At 45.3% G+C, this 16,481-nt stretch overlaps 1 protein-coding gene across 2 annotated transcripts; it reads right to left on the bottom strand.

Moving 5' to 3' along the window:
- Nucleotides 1-2,652: 2,652 nt before the first annotated feature.
- HINFP (histone H4 transcription factor) lies at nt 2,653-12,468 on the bottom strand. Of its 2 annotated transcripts, XM_063093937.1 has the most exons (10): nt 12,418-12,468; nt 8,556-8,749; nt 6,086-6,315; nt 5,714-5,825; nt 5,381-5,533; nt 4,795-4,872; nt 4,586-4,706; nt 4,361-4,499; nt 4,144-4,268; nt 2,653-3,616 (listed from the first exon to the last, which is right to left on the bottom strand). In XM_063093937.1, exons 2-10 carry the CDS (start codon nt 8,737-8,739, stop codon nt 3,199-3,201), a joined length of 1,560 nt encoding a protein of 519 aa, XP_062950007.1. In that variant the 5' UTR covers nt 8,740-8,749; nt 12,418-12,468; the 3' UTR covers nt 2,653-3,198. The 2 variants fall into 2 exon arrangements, with proteins under 2 accessions (XP_062950007.1, XP_062950008.1); XM_063093938.1 differs by lacking the exons at nt 5,381-5,533; nt 5,714-5,825; nt 6,086-6,315; nt 8,556-8,749; nt 12,418-12,468 and adding an exon at nt 5,081-5,109.
- Between the last annotated feature and the right edge of the window lie 4,013 nt (nt 12,469-16,481).

Here is a 16,481-nt window from a genome sequence, read left to right as displayed (position 1 = left end):
CCAATGACCTCTGTTTCCACTCAGCAGCCTACTTCCCTGTGGGCATATTCTACCTGAATAGCTCCATTTAAAATGTCCCCCTTCTGACCACAACCTTTCCTTTCTGCCCACTAATCTTCAGAAGCCTCATTGAAACCTCCAGTGCTTTGATCCTTACTACTTCCAGTCTCCCAGGCCCTCCTTTTCCAGTCTGGACCTCATGATCCCCTCTCCAGCTGCTCAAATTGCCATGTTCTTTGACCCTGTGCAATCCATGTCCTGGTTGTCAGGCCATTGCTGTGGACCCACCCAGTGGTCTGTTTTCAGTGTTTGCTCCAGGAGTGCTCATATCTGCTACCAAAAAATTGTATAGTTGTGTTGAAGCTGCCCCTGCCTGATCTTGGGTCTTTGACCTCAACTGGGTTGTTAGGTGACCTCACCCTATTAATGGTATTGCTAAAACTTGACAATTCTTATAAATCTCCATAATCTAACAACAGATTACCCCTCAATAACTAATTCCTACTTTATCCAGGAAACAGAGACCATCAAGCATGAAAATCCCCCTCACACCTCCTACAAACTAAATCCACATCCACTCCCATTCCTCCCTCCTTCCTTCTACTCAAAAGGGGTGTGTCCATTCCTTTCCCAGTTTTTTTTTTTTCTTTTTTTATCTCCTTGTCCTCTATAGTCTTTCCCACCCCAAATCTCAAGGCCTTACTCTGTCAAATATCCCCTATCCTATAGTTTTGAAATCATCTCTCTCGTTGGCTTCTTTGCTTGGCCTACAAATATACTCCAGTCTCTTTCCCCTTAGGAAATCAACCTGAAGCTCCATGAGGGCAGGGGTGTCCCCCACTCCTGACCAAGTTTCATCTACTACTGTTCTCCATATTCCTTCCTCAGCCAAGAAATCCAAACTAACCAACTGGCCAGTTAGCTGAGTTGGTTAGAGCATGCTGCTGCTAACACCAAGGTCCAGAGTTCAATCCCTGTACCAGCCAGCCACCAGAAAGAAAGAAAGAAAATCTAAGCTATTTAGCATGGTATGAAAAAGCTTTCACCATCTCCCCTACCCTTCCTTCTTAACTACCCTTCCTTCCTTAACTCTTTGCTACTGTACATGAAATGGGTATGTTCCTCATTCAGTCTCTGATCTTGAACAAAATACTTTGTTCACTGAGTGCCCATATTCACTAGCTCATAATTTATAGAAATTAAAGACTTTATTCCACATGGCTGTTCCTCCCTCTTCTCATCTTGGAGAATCATTTCTTTTTTTTTTAAAAGATGATCGGTTAGGGGAACTTAACCCTTGACTTGGTGTTGTCAGCACCACGCTCCCCTCAAGTGAGCTAACCGGCCATCCGAACACTTGGCCTTGGTGTCATCAGCACCACACTCTCCCAAGTAAGCCATGGGCCAGCCCAGAGGATCATTTCTTTTATATCCACTGAGCTCTTCTGTGCTGTGAAGTTAGGAACAGAATTTGGTAGTTAATACATAAGAATTTTTTAAGCAGCAAAGTAATTATGTTGGACTTCCTTATATATCCTTCATGGTTTAATATTTTCATTATGAATTACATATGAAAAATGGGGCACCACAATCTTTTCAGAGTTTAGAGACTTTAGTCTTCATTTGATCTTGGTTAAAAGGAAGGTCTCTTCCTAGATAAAGCCTTTTCTGATTCCTTGCACAGGTAATACTGTCTACTCCTATTTTAAGCCTTCTAAATGTACCCCCATAAGCTTCCATCACTCAACTTACCTAGTCTTTCCTTGCCTCTATACTGCAAGTACCCCTGGGGCAGGTCCTGGGTTTTATTCACCTTCGTATCCTTAGCCTCTGTGTCTGGACTACAGTAGGAACTCAGTAAATGGCTGGCTGATGGAATTAATGAAGAGATTCCCCCCACCTCACAATTCTGCTTGCAATAGGTACACACAATTTTGTAGTAAGAATTAAATTAGGGTCCTTTAAAAAGACCCAGAAATCCTTTTTAGGCAGCTTCCTGTTCATTCAAAACCCCTGGGAGTATTTCCTCGACCTCTCCAGAGTGGCAGAGACCAGAAGAAAGGACACAGGGTGCTGAGAAGTGGCTGAACAAGCCTAAATAATGGTGTTATTTTGGGGGTGTGTCAATCTCTTTGGAATTTAATGAAAAATAGATCCTTTTCCCAGGGAAATACACATTCAGACACAATTTTCTAACTTGGCTCCTGGGCCCCTTGAGTACCTGCCATTCCCTAGGAGGCCTCTCAATCCACTCTCCACCCCCAGTTTCCTTCCCAGTCCCACAACCCCACAGGTAAAGAACCTCCACCCAAGAGGCACTGGGTTCTAATCAGGACTAAGAGTGCAGCAACGGTCGGCTGCTCTGTCTTCCTGGTGAGCCCCATTCTCATCCATTCCATCACACTGCTACTGCCCACTCACGGCCAAACACCTGGGGCCCCCATGGACATGGCAGATGCTCTGACAAAAAATGGAGAAATTTCACCGAAGGCAGGAGGAGGGGCACAAGACTACAGTTAAAAACAAAAAAGCCACTCCAGTCACTAAAAGGAGAACAAGCCTAATTATTCAGCTCCTCCGCTGGGCAGCTGTATCTCATTACCTGGTTAACTGCCACCAAACATAAGGAAGAAGAAATGAGTAACAGCCCAAGTTTCTTTTATTATCAAAAAAAATTATTACACACGCACTCAGTGTCTCCAATCCTGTCCCTGAGGATAACCATGAAAGTCCTTGGGGTTGTAGGAGGAACCCTTAAGAGGAAATGGTGACCTGGTTCTCAATGCCTTGGCTGGTGGTAAGGGCAGGGCCCTTACGGTGACTAGTCACACATCATCCCTGGGTCCAAGGACCCCAAAGTATGGGAATGGATGTGAGCTGACTAAGGATTAAATCGCCACACAGCATATTTAGGAGGTTATGGTTAAGCCTGAGAATAGCACCCTTAAAAAGAACACACACATCCAGGATCCCCTCAAAAAATCCAAACTCCTCAGGATTCCCTCAAAATGCAGTATGGCAAAAAAGGGAGGTCCTTAGAGCCTTCAGAATGATGCAAGCCCAGGCCAGAGTGGACCACACTGCTCTCAGCACCATTCCCAAAGGAATCTGGTGGCAAGGGCTGCCCAGTAGGGGCACTGCCACCTGCCTGGCTCAAACCCCAGGGCCTGGGGTAGGAATGGTCAGGCTCTGCAGCCTTCACAACATCCGGACCTCCGGCTCCTCAACTATTCCTTGAAGCTTTTCCATGATGCCTCCTGAGGGTGGCTCAGGGCCTGGGGGAAGCTCTCCTGGGACTTCATACAGCACATAGTAGACGATCTCTCGCTGGCCTTGAGCATTGGTCTGATTCGCCACATGGATGACAGGGCTGGTGTTTTCCTGGGAGGCTGATGGGACTGTCTCCTCGCCGCCCCTACCCTCCTCTTCCACCTCTTCCTTATGTCCTGGATCCTCTGGCACTGTTTCTAGAAGGATGCCCTGCAGGCTGCTCTCATTCAGTGATGGTCCCAGATCCGATGCCTCTTGTGGCTGTCGCAGCAGTTGCTGTGTTAGCTCTACACTCTCATAGCGTACCAGCTGCAGCCGCATGTAGCCATCTTCATGTTCCTTGTACCTGGTGAAGTAGGAGCACAAAGGGCAGCAACCATGGGCAGGGGGTACAGAAATGACATAGAGCTTGGCAAGGGAAGGGACAAATAGAGGGACAGAAGTCCTGGGATTCTAAGTCATGGGAGTTGAAGACAAAGAAGGTCTTTATTGGAATATGTAGAAGAAAAAGAGGGAAGGATCATTATACAAAATGGAAAATTTTATGTAGAAACTCAACCCAGAGATAGAGCAATATTGACTGACTGTTTTGGAAGGCAGCAGTGTCAAAGGAATGGCCATGGAGCTAAGGATCAGGATCCTTAGGCTCACGTTATAGTTCTGGCTACAGGACTTTGGCACCACTTACTGGGTTTGGCACTGTGCCCTGCATTCAAAAATCAGAAAAAAATAATCTTTACCTCACTGCTATTCTCAGGGTTCTTTAAATGAAGATGGTGGACATCAAAGCACCATCAAATTCAAAGTTTCTAACATGGTGAAAAGGTATGAAAAAAACGTATGTGAATCCTCAGGGGAGGGGTGAAGACATACCGAAAACGGGGGTGCCCTGAGGGCCACTTGAACTGGTGCTTCTTGCGAAGGTGCACGGTGAGGTTGTTGCCCCGTGTGAAGCATTTGTCACACACATGACATTTGTACCTTGGCTCTGAGTCTCCCTGTTGGACAGGGGAGAAAAGCGTGAGGCCAGCTCTTTACCCTGGGCTCCCCCCGACTTCTGCTAGCCCCTCCTACCAGCAGCCCCACTCACTTCATGTACTTTGCGGTAATGGGACTTGATAGAGCAGAGGGATCGGGCAGTGAAGCTGCAGTTCTCAAAGTCACACCGGTAGGCTGGCTCCTTGCTGTGAGTATCCAGGTGTTTCCGGAGGTCAATCAAATTCTTGCAGCTGCCAGGAGAAGTCAGGAGGGATTGGAGGGCACAGGGAACCCTGGAACACAAGCCCACTGTTTCCTGGCCCCTGGTTCCCCTTACCTGTAGTCACAATAGTCACATTTAAAGGGCCGGTCCTCACTGTGGCGAAAGCGCATGTGGTTGCGGAGGGAGGAAGGCAGTGGGCAGGTCATGTCACACAGAGGACACTTATAGTGATTCACTGAGAGGAGCAAAGAGGAGGCTGTGATTTGAGGACATGTGAAACCTTGGAGGGAGGGCAGAGAGACTGAGGACGGCAAGCCACTCACCATGGTTACGCATGTGGTCCCGCAACAGTCTCTCTGTGGCAAATCTCTTGGAACAGTGAGAACACTGGAAGCGCTGCTCTGGGGTGGGGGGTGGGAGGGCAGAAGAAAGGAAGGCTGTGGAGGATGGTGGAGAGGCACAGAGAGGAGAGGGGAACCATCCCAGGCAGAAGGGAACCACCCAGGCAGAAAAGGGAGCTTAGGGACCTATGGATGGACATAGTATCATGGAATGATCATGGGACTTGGGGTCAAGAACCTGAGTTAGAATCCCAGCTTTACCACTTACTAGCTGTGTGATCTCAGGTAAGTGATTTAACCTCTCTTAGCCTCAGTTTCCTCATCTGCAAGAAGGGGGATAAGAAGCCTACCTCATGGGGCTGTTGTGAGGATTCTCTGAGATAAGAGATAACTGAATGACAAATGTCTTTGAATTTGAGTCAGCAAAGAGACTGTGGGAGATGCCTGAGCCCAAACGGAAGAAGCCAAGTTACAGATTCCTTCAGTAGCCACCTCCCCTGGGAACATGCTCCCAACCCCACTCCAAGCAGGACAGCATCACCCACCCACCTCTCCTCTGACTGCTTACGCTCCAATGAGGTCTGGCGACGAATGTGATCAAAGAACTTGGTGTTGTTGGCAAACATGCCCCCGCAGGTGGGACAGGCCACCACCTTCTCCTGGGTATGGCTGCGGAGGTGCTCTCGAAGCTTACAGCGGTCCTTGAAGGTGCAAGTACAGCCTGGGAAGGGAGGCCTCATCAAACTCCAGCCATAAACCCCCAAAGTAGGCTCTAACACCCCTGAGTCTCTGCAGCCAGCGCCAACCTTGTCCTGCAAGACTGGTCCCATCCCTGACTGCCTTAGCCCATGAGCAACTCCAGAGTTTCTCCCAGAGGCCAGAAGTTAAGGAGGAGACCTACCTTTCCAGCCACACAGCACCACATGGTTGTCCTTGCCGATTGCTTGGTATTCACAGCACAAGCTGTGCGCTTCCACGTGCCGATAGAACCACTCGGGATTATCGAAGGAGCTCTGTGCCAGGGGCAACTTGGGGTGAGGGTTGAGGATGGGTGGAAGGATTCCTACCGCTACGTGTCAAAAGGAGACTTCTCGGCTCTCTCCCAAATTAACTTGGTGGGGATGGGAAAGTTTGAGGAAAGGAGCTACACAGAAATGGAGGACAGATGCTAGCCAAAATCTTTGAAATACAAAATATCCCTGAAAGGATCAAGGCATCCTGAGTTAAGAACCCCAACTTCCTTCTACCCCAATTACTGGCACTGCCTGCTGACCTCACAGTGCTCCCACAGACACAGGAAGTCATCAGGGATGTCAGGGATGATGTTCCGGCTCTGGAGGTCCAGGATGCAGGGGCTGAGGTCTGCCCGGCTTTGCAAGGCCTGCAGCCCCCACTGTTTCAGTTTGGTGTGGTAGCAGTGGAAGTAGACATGGCGGACAAGGTCAGCAGAATTGTCCAGAGAACAAAAGCCACATTCCTGCCACAAGCAGGAGAATTCTTCCTCTGTTCAAAGGGGTTTAAGAAAAAATTTTTTAAATGAACAAAGAAAGACACAAAGAAAAGAAAAGGAAAAAAGGGGGGTTAGGAAAAAAAGGGGAAGGTTTAGAAGGAAGAGTCTGATACTTTGCAAGGCTCAGCTCTCCTTCCACCTGCAGCACTTAGCAGGGAGTGAGGAGTCTAGACTCTGATCAAATTATCAGGAGATCAGGGCCGAGCCCATGGCGCACTCGGGAGAGTGCGGTGCTGGGAACACAGCAACGCTCCCGCCGCAGGTTCAGATCCTATATGGGAATGGCCGGTGCACTCACTGGCTGAGTGTCGGTCACAAAAAAGACAAAAAAAAAAAAAAAAAAAAAAAAATATCAGGAGTTCATTCAGCAAATACCAGTATTTAATGACCACTGATTGTGTGCCAGGCACTGGGGACATAACAATGAGTAAAAAGAGTTCCAGCCCTTGCCCTCACATAGCTTTCAGTCAGGGAGAAGGAATGTTAATCAAATAATCACATCTGTAAATATAAAACTGCAACTAGTGATAAGTGCTACGGGGGAGGGAGGTACATGGTGCTATGAAAGTATTAAACAGAGGTATTAGACAGGGGTGTCTTAGGAAGTAGCCCCATGACTGAGATCTGAAGAATGAACATCTGTAAATAGGTAAAGAAGCACAGGTAGGCAGAGGCAATGGTGTGTACAAGGCCCATGTCAGAAACTCAGACAGCAGGTGTGGCTGGCATGCATGACCTCTGGCTCAGAGTTTCTGCTGGTCCCTGAGAAAGAGGCTGCCTCTCAACCTTAGACTCCTCTCACTTCTTCTCTTGTGAAACCACTGGTCCTCCTTTCCCTTATGTTCTGCTCAAGATCTGCCTTCTCCAGGAAGGCCCCATCGACGATTCCAATCCACTTCCTATCTATCTAGCATCTCTGAGTACTGTATTTTCAATGCTTTATAGGAATTTACTTGTTTTGAAAAGTAGATACTTTAGAAAATATAATCATCCCCTAATTTCTCTTTCATATAAATATTATTTAGGGCCAGCCCGTGGCTCACTCAGGAGAGTGCGGTGCTGACAACACCAAGCCAAGGGTTAAGATCCCCTTACCAGTCATCTTTTAAAAATATTATTTGACTTTTGAAACTATTGGTTATAGTTCATAGTCACCAGACTTAAAACAGAATTTGGAGTGACGGAAGGAAGGACAGCCACCTCCATATTTTCTATAGAATAGAATTGTCCAAACTGTGGGGCTGGCCAGTTAGCTCCGTTGGTTACAGAGTGGTGTTATAACACCAACCTCAAGGGTTCGGATCCCCATGCCAGCCAGCCGCCAAAAATTAAAACAAACAAACAAAAAAACTGTTTTGTAACCCACTAGTGAGTGGTGAAATCAATTTGGTGGACTGCAAACAACATTTCTAAAAAATTTCTTGCTATCTGTGGTCACAACCACATTTCTTTAAAATACAAGAGAATAAGATAGAACATTTCAGAGAGCATTTAATAAAGATAAGTATTGTCTCAAGTATTTTTTTCTTTAACTTTTATGTACAAAGTAGTGATATAAGATATATTCCTAACTGGTGGTTGCAGTAAAAAAAAAAAAAAAAAAAATTGGGGAATACTGCCAGAGTTTTTTTTTAAAAAAGGGTGCCAATATCTTGTATAATATGATCTTTTAAAAAAAAAAAATGATGGGGCTGAGCCCGTGGCGCACTCGGTAGCGTGCTGCGCTAGCAGCGCGGCGACGCTCCCGCCGCGGGTTCGGATCCTATATAAGAATGACCGGTGCACTCCCTGGCTGAGCGCCGGTCACGGAAATAAATAAATAAATAAATAAATAAAAAATAAAAAAAAAAAATTTAAAAAAAAATGAAAGTACTGTGGTGATAACACCAAGGTCAAGGGTTCAAATCCCCATACTGGCCAACTGCAAAAAAAAAACCCAAAACAAAAAACAAATAAAAGTTTATATATCTATGTTTAGTATATCTGTACACATGCAGAGAGAGGTCAAAAAGAACGTTCACTGAAGTACTGTCAGCAATTGCCTCTTGATGGCAGGTTCATTCCTTATATCCTTGTTGAGTTTTCTATAAATGAGTTTACATGTTTTATAAACAAAAAAGCATAATTAGGAAAATAAACCACCATTCTCCCAGGCTGCCTGCTTCCTCTGAGAAAAGTCAAATTTTCCACCTTCCCTTGAGCTCTTTCCCCTTCCTGTGTCCTGCTCCCTTACCAAGAGGGTCCTCCTCCTCCTCCTCCTCCTCCTCCTCCTCCCCAGAGCCATGCAGTTGCTGCTGCAGGTGCTGAGTGACGTGCTCACAGAACTCCTCCATGGCTGAGCACACAAAGGAGCAGGACCCCCACTCACACTGCAACCACAGGTCCTCCTTCCGGGGAACTTTCCCAGGAGGTGGCATGGCCTTCACCCTAAAGGAAGAGGAAAAAATCCACAGCTACAAGAATTCCATCCAAGTGCTGCTGGGGGCAAACAGCTGGGCAGGCAGCCTGCCTAGAATCAGCAGGTGTTTTTCTGTGAGAAACCCTGTGCTTTCTGGTATTCGTAGGAAGGGTGAACAAAAACTAACACTACTGAGTATGTGCCAGGCACTGAGCTAAACACTTTAAGACATTTTCTCATAAAGCTTCAGAGCAACCCACCAAGAAGAAATTATTCCTATGGGAGGCAGAACAATGATCAGGTTCAAAGGGATGGCTTTGTAGAGGGATCAGAGCTAAAATTCAGGCTCAACTGTCTACCACCTACTAGCTGTGTAACCTTGGCCAAGAATTCAACCCTAAACTTCTAAACATTCCCATCTGCAAAATGGGGATTAAAATAAACTGATTAACTGATTTGCTCACTAGTGGTATGGTACGGTCAGATGGGCTGACTCCAAAGTCCATATTCGTTTTACTTGATACAGCTTGTGGTGAGCCCAGAAGCTCCTTACTTCTCACTAAATCATGTCATAAGTACCCTGCCATACTTCCAAAGTGCCATACGATCTACCTTTGCCTAACCTATCCATTGATTTACTCCATCACTCCCCTAACACCCTCTGTTAAAATGTAGATTCCATTTGAATATAAGAAGCCATATCTGTCTAGTTTATACTGCATGTTGGGTGTCTATACAATACTAAGCACGCTTAGGCATGTAATGAATATTTGTTGAAGAAAGATGAATATAAAATTAAAGCTTCTGAATTTTGGGGGGGCTGGCTGGTTAGCTCAGTTAGTTATGGTTAGAGTATAGTGTTGATAACACCAACGTACAGCATTCAGACCTCCACACAGGCCAGCTGCAAAAATAAAATAAAATAAAAAATAAATGTTCTCAATTTTAAATTTTTAAAAAATGTTTGTTTTATTTTTATTTTTTGCGGCTGGCTGGTACGTGGATCCGAACCTTTGACCTTGGCGTTATCAACACTGCGCTCTAACCAACTGAGCTAACCAGCCAGCTCTCAATTTTTATTTTTATATTTATTTATTATCGGAACATAGTTGATTGTACAGATTCTCAATTTTTTTTTTTTTTTTTAAAGATGATCAGTAAGGGGATCTTAACCCTTGACTTGGTGTTGTCAGCACCATGCTCACCCATTGAGCTAACCGGCCATCCTTATATGGGATCCGAACCCATGGCCTTGGTGTTATCAGCACCACACTCCCCCAAGTGAGCCATGGACCAGCCCTGGATTCTCAATTTTTAAAATGCATACAAATGAGTTTTACAGCCCCTCCCCTAGAAGTTCAGATTAAGGATGGTGGGGCTTAAGCCTAGAAATGTGCCCTTTTAACTCAGCACCCCAGTTCTGATAAAGGTAATTCCAGGAGAACTCTTTGAGGAACAATGAAAGACAAAAAAACAAAAAAACTAAACATAGAAAGACAGAGGATGACACCGCAAGCAAAAGTTCTGGGAGGAGAGAGAACACAAAGAGGCCTTGACTCTGTCCCCTGAGTGTCACCTTCTCCTTGGGGATTCTCACTGATTCTTGCTGCCCCCACCATGGTGGACTCTGGAAGGAAATAGAGCATTGCTCACTCTGGCCTACCTTAGACAGGTGGGAATTCTGAAAAAGGCCTTCAATGAATACTAAGAGGAAAAAAACCAGAGAAAATACCAGAAATATAAAATCCGTCATGCTCCCAATACAAGCTTCTGAACTGACTAAACCTACATAGCCTCTTCTTCTCAGAGAAGAATCCAGTCACTCTTGATACTCTGGGGTACATATGGGGATGCTGGGCTGCTCATGAATTAACAGTGAAGTGTTCTTCTTTTTTTTTTTTTTGGTGGCTGGCTGGTATGGGGATCCAAATCTTTGACCTTGGTGTTATAACACCTTGCTCTAACCAACTGAGCAACCCACCAGCCCTTAACAGTGAAGCTTTATTAGGAAAAAATATTGACAGCTTCTATGATGTTGGGGTAAGGAGGGCTGGATGGTTAGTTCAGATGGTTAGGGTGTGTGTGGTGTTGATAACACCAAGGTCAAGGGTTTGGATCCCCATACTGACTAGCTGCACCACCCCCCACCAAAAAAAGAAGGGCAAGCTTTCCTAAGCCAGACATAAAATCCCAAACCTCCTCTGACTCTCTACCATCTACAGTATGAAATGCAAGGCTCTTCTCAAACTGGCCTCAACTTCTCCAGGGTCTGAGTAAGGAAACTGACATGTATTGAGTGGTGTGTCAGCCCTGTGGTAAGCCTTCCCCACACTTAACTTCATTTAGTATAAAAAACACCCTGATTTCATTCCAAAGATCACACTCTTTCTTCAGCTGCCAGAAGACCAGGGTTCAAGTTTCTTGTCTTAATGAATTTGCTTTACCCATTAAATATCTAATATATGCCAAGCACTGTTCTCAGTGTTTTACATGTACAAATATTCACTAATACAACAACCCTATTGAGGCAGATACTATTATTACCCCACTTCACAGATGAGGAAATGGGCCCAGATAGGTTAAGTAATTTACCCAAGGTCACAAAAGCTAAGAAGTGATGGAGACAAAAAGCTATGAAATTTGGCTCCATTTTCCTCCTACATTTGTCTATGTTACTCCTATTTGATTCCCTCCTCCACAAAGACATCGTATCTGTACAAACAATACCCAGAACATGTTTTATCAAGTAGTTATTTTGTCAAGTTTCCTCTCATTAACCTGTAAGCTCCTAGAAATCCTAGCCTGTGACCTGTTCAGTTCTATCTGCAGGGGCAGCACACATCTACTAGGAGCTGTTGCAACGTTTAAGTAAATCTTTAACTTACGACTTTACTTGGACAAATCACCTAGCTTCTCTTAAATGTAAAATGGGATCTGATTACAAAGCTTCAACGTTACAATGGATATTAAAATGCTTAGCATAACACACCACTAGAACTCAGCAAGTGTTAGCTATTAGTACCCTTGCTTCAGAAGGTAAGATGATCTAATTATACATTCTGCAAAAAGAGGAACAAAATAACAATCCAGTTGATTCCTAACACTTCTTTTCATCAGGGGTCGTAATCAGACGCAATCAGCAGATACTTGTACTTAAGAGCGTATAAACTGTAACGCAAGACACCGAATGAACCACGAGTGGTGTTCAAGAAACGGACGGGCCTAGGTCCTACGCTCCTGAGGACTCACGATGTGGCTGAAGAGACAAGGCTTTGACATGTGAAGATAACGACCAAAACAAAGCGCCCGATGAGGGAGATCTGGACAGAGAGCAGGCGAAACAGGGAAGGCTCCCCTAAGCGGCGGGGCCCGGGCCAAGCCTGGAAGGACGGGTAGAACTCGGAGAGAAGGAAAGAGACCATCCCAGCGGGCAAAAACTTTCACTTGCAGCCCCGCAGGCTTCCCGGAATCCTTCTCCCTGAGGCGTGGCGGTGACCGAGTCTCAGCGGCAGCGAAGCCCCCAGACGAGACAGTAGGGAGATTCGAGTTGGGGTGAGGGGACTGCGCCAGGGCAGACCAGCGTGGCCGAGCTGCAAGAGGAAGCCTCGCCGAGGCGGCTCAGGAAGAACTGGCTTTCTCCAGCCCTGCAAAACGCACCCCCGACGCGGATACGTCGCAGCACCGAGAACAAGCTCACCTGCGGTTAGCTCCCGGTCTCTGCAGCTCTCCTCCCCCGACCTCGGACCATCTCTGGGGAAGGCGCTTGAGCGACAGCCAGCGACAGCCAATCACCACTCTGGGATCCGACTGACAGCCAATGGAAGCCGCGCCTGACGGAACCGTGCGCACCAAAACACGGAAGGGGCGGGAACTGTGAGTGCGTCTCGGCGTCCGGGGCGGGTGTGAGGGCGATGGAATGCAGGAAAAGGAAGAGCCGGCCGGCGCCACAGGGCTCCAGGGGACGCTCAGACAGGGCGCCCAAGGGCCTGAATTCCCCCAACTGCGCAGACTCTGCGCGCGGGACCAAATGGGCATGCGCAGGGCTGGGCTGGGCGCACAGTGGAGTCTCCTCTTTCTTTTGGCTTCCTGTGTTAGCTGTCCGCGTGGGCGTACGGAGGAGGCGTGAGAGGCTCGTTGCCCAAACCCGCTCGGCCAAAACTGGGGGTCCTACCTCCATCCTTCACCCGCTTAGTCTTCTTTCTTTAATTAAAAAAATCTTTTTAAATTTTAATTTATTTTGTTTTGTTTTTGTCTTTGTTTTTCTAAGTAATAGACTAGTTTAGAGCTGGCCGGTTAGCTCGGTTGGTTAGAGCGTGGTGCAGATAACACCAAGGTCCAGGGTTCTATCCTTACACCGGCCAGCCGCCAAAAAAAAAAAACCAAAACAGAAATTGAGCAGAAAGTGCAGACACCTGTCATGATCCTTCCTCCCCCGCCCTCCCATACACAGCGTTCTTTTAAATACTGGCATTCCTGTGCTGGCTTCTCCTTCCCCGAAACCTCTGCCTCGCTTCTTCCCAGGCTCGGCGAAGACCTTGTCATCCATGCGCTCGTTCAGGTCAGAAACCTGGTGGTCATCCCTGATTCCTCCTTCACCTGTCACACCCAATCCATTGCCAAGTCCTGTGGATTCTACCTTCTTAAACACATCTCAAATTCAGCCGTCTTTCTTTATCCTCACCACCCCCACCCTAGTCCATTAATCGTCCAGCCCGGATTTCCACACTAGTCTAACGGTCCCACTGTGTGCACTCTTGTTTCCCTCCGAAGTGTTATCCATGGAGCACTCGGAGTGATCTTTACGCAAAGCGAATCTGTTTAACTCACCACCCCGCTTATATAACTCAGAGGCATTCTATTGCCCTCAGGGTAAAACCCCAAAACCATATTGAGGCTTTCTAGACCCTTCAGCATCTGGGCCCTGTCTGCTTCTCCAACTATCTTGAGTCCTCTTGACCTCATTTCCTGCTTTGCAGTCCTAAATTTCTTCCAGCTTCTCCACCGCACACAGCCGCCTTTTGCTTCTCATGACTTGTGCTTGCTGTTTTCTCTGGCGGAAGTAATCTTCCCCTTCTCCCCCTCCCATGTTTATTTGACTGATTCTTACTCATTTTGATCTCAGTATAGACGCTTTGTTTCCCGCGAAGTGTTCCTTGATAGCCCTTTCCGTATTTCCCAGTAGAGCTCTATCACAGTGTATTTGACTGTTGACTCGTCTGCATTTTGCAGTACACTAGCTCAGTGAGGGAGCACAGGTTTGTATCTATATGTGCGTTCTACGCCTTTATAATCGCATCACAGTCCAGTGACTCAAACTCAGTAAGAGTTCAAGACATGTTTGTTAAATAAACTGTGTACCTTAGTAAAGTTCATTAGGGGTTTTTTGTTGTTTTGTTTTTTGGCCGCTGGAGGGTATGGGGATCCAAACCGTTGATTTTGGTGTTATAACATTACGGTCTAACCAACTGAGCTAACCGGCCAGCCCTGTGAAGAGTATTAGGATTAATATTTTATTACATTATAGTTTTGTGTATCTTCTAACCTAAAAATAAACCTGTATAATTTATGTAATCAGAAAACACATTAAATGTTCAATATAAGTAAAATGAATTTAAAGATGCCATTAAAAATAGTAAGGTCATATTTGTGCATGCATTTGTTTATTTGGTTTTTTGTTGGGTTTTTTTTGGGGGGGGGCACTGGCAGGTACATGGGGAGCCAAACCCTTGACCTTAGCACCATGTGAGTGAGCTAACCTGGCAACCCCGAATTTTGTTTTTAACAACAGTGAATTAAAGCTTGGTCCCTATTTTAAAATAGAGTTTTAAAAATATAATTCAAAAGTAACAAAAGATATTTTATCAACTTTATTCATTCAAAAGTACATAATTATACTAGTACATGAAATGCTAACCTCATTTTAATTCAGATTTACACCACTGAAAATGGCTCTTAGTTTTATTTTAGCAATTTCATGAAGAAAAAGTTCACAGAGCTGTGTAAACTGAAACATGGGTAACGAGCAAAAATTTCAGGATTGCTCTGGGATCTATATACAGTATATGTTTCCAAGATTTAAGGCAGTGTCTTACTGTCTAGCATAGTTTACTTCCATCTCAATCTGCTTCACTTGAAAACAAGCCACAATTTTGGCTGGATAATTCAGACATATCTTGAGATTTGTTTTTTAAAAGCTGCCACAAAAACTTAAAGCATAATTCATACTCATTAGAAGCTGTGGATCTCTTCTGAAAGTGTGAAATGGATAATGTTGATGAAATTAAGTTTCATTGTTCTTTTTTTTTTTTTTTTTTTTTTTTTTTCAAAGATGACCGGTAAGGGGATCTTAACCCTTGACTTGGTGTTGTCAGCACCACGCTCAGCCAGTGAGCGAACCGGCCATCCGTATATGGGATCCGAACCCGGGGCCTTGGTGTTATCAGCACCGCACTCTACCGAGTGAGCCACGGGCCGGCCCTCATTGTTCTTTTTCATTCATTTTTAAAATCCATATTTTTGAAATATGACCAGGCTCTGTTCACTATAAAATATGTGACTCCATTGAACTCTGGGGAGCTCAGCACTGGAACCTGATTACAATTTCCAGTTACCATTTACTCAAACCCCAGGCCCAGTGGGAATCTGAATACTTGCCCTCCCATCACCAAAAGTTTCCCCTGAGAATACAAGTTCAGTGTGTTTGTCTGTTTTGTCATATTAGTAAACGAACTCCTCCTCTGTGAACCACTATGAGTTGCATTTCTTAGATTAAGGGAAACAGCTTGAAAAATCTCTTTAAGATTTCATGACCTAGAGTTGAGTATTTCACTACATAAAAATTAATCAAATATCCAAGCTGGTCAGTTAGCTCACTTGGTTAGAGCATGGTGTTGGTAACACCAACATTAAGGGTTAAGATCCCGTTACTGGCTAGCTGCCAAACAGAAAAAGAAAAAAACAAATATCTATATTCTGCCACTCTTTCCAAATATCCCACATTATGTGACTAGTATGGACAGCGGCATGGGAAATATTAACAATTTCTATGTGCTATCTACCTGAACGCACATCCACTCAACCCCCTGCGATATATGTAAGACATGGAATGTTGAGGCTGGAAGTGACCTGAGTGATTATCCAGGCCATCCTTGTGTTATTTTATTTATTCATTTATATTTTTATTTATTTTTATCCAGTAAGCAGATCCAAACACTTGACCTTGGTGTTATCAGCACCACACTCAACCCTTATTTTAGAGATGAGGAAGCTGAGGTCCAGAAAGAAGTGGCCTGCTCAAGGTCATTCAGTGTTGTTTGTTGCATTTAGTTTTCCTGCCTCCTGGTCCTGTGCTGTCCCACATCCTGCAGCAGCTTACCTGGTTCAAGTACTATGTAAGGTCCTAGAGGACAGGAACCACGGACATAGAGTTTGGTAGTACCTATAACTCCCTGAAACATGCCCATATTTTGGAATGAAAAACTTTTTATGATGATGAAACACTTATAAGACTTCCCCCTTCTAATCTGTCTCTCCAAGGCAATAGTTAACTTTTTCAGCACTGACTATATGCCAGCCAAGTTCTAAGTGTATAACTCATTTTCTTCTCACCCACACCAAATGATAGCTATGATTACCACAGTCCCCATTTTACAGATAAGAAAATGGAGGCACTCAGAGGTTGCATAACTTGCCCAAGGCCACATAGCTAATAAGTGGAGCTGGGACTCAAACCCAGACATCTAGGCTAGTTCCCGAGCCCAT

Source organism: Cynocephalus volans, chromosome 4, assembly GCF_027409185.1.
Source record: "Cynocephalus volans isolate mCynVol1 chromosome 4, mCynVol1.pri, whole genome shotgun sequence".
NCBI classification, from domain to species: Eukaryota; Metazoa; Chordata; class Mammalia; order Dermoptera; family Cynocephalidae; genus Cynocephalus; species Cynocephalus volans.
This window is presented reverse-complemented; position numbering and strand designations above follow the sequence as displayed.

Bases quoted from the DNA above. Each gene is read 5' to 3' on its own strand.
- HINFP (XM_063093937.1), bottom strand. From the start codon at position 8,739: ATGCCACCTCCTGGGAAAGTTCCCCGGAAGGAGGACCTGTGGTTGCAG. The intron at 5,826-6,085 runs GTCAGCAGGCAG...CCCCTGGCACAG, and splicing joins GTCTGTGGGAGCACTGTGAG to AGCTCCTTCGATAATCCCGA. The intron at 4,500-4,585 runs GTAAGGGGAACC...TTCTCCTGGCAG, and splicing joins TGTGACTATTGTGACTACAG to CTGCAAGAATTTGATTGACC.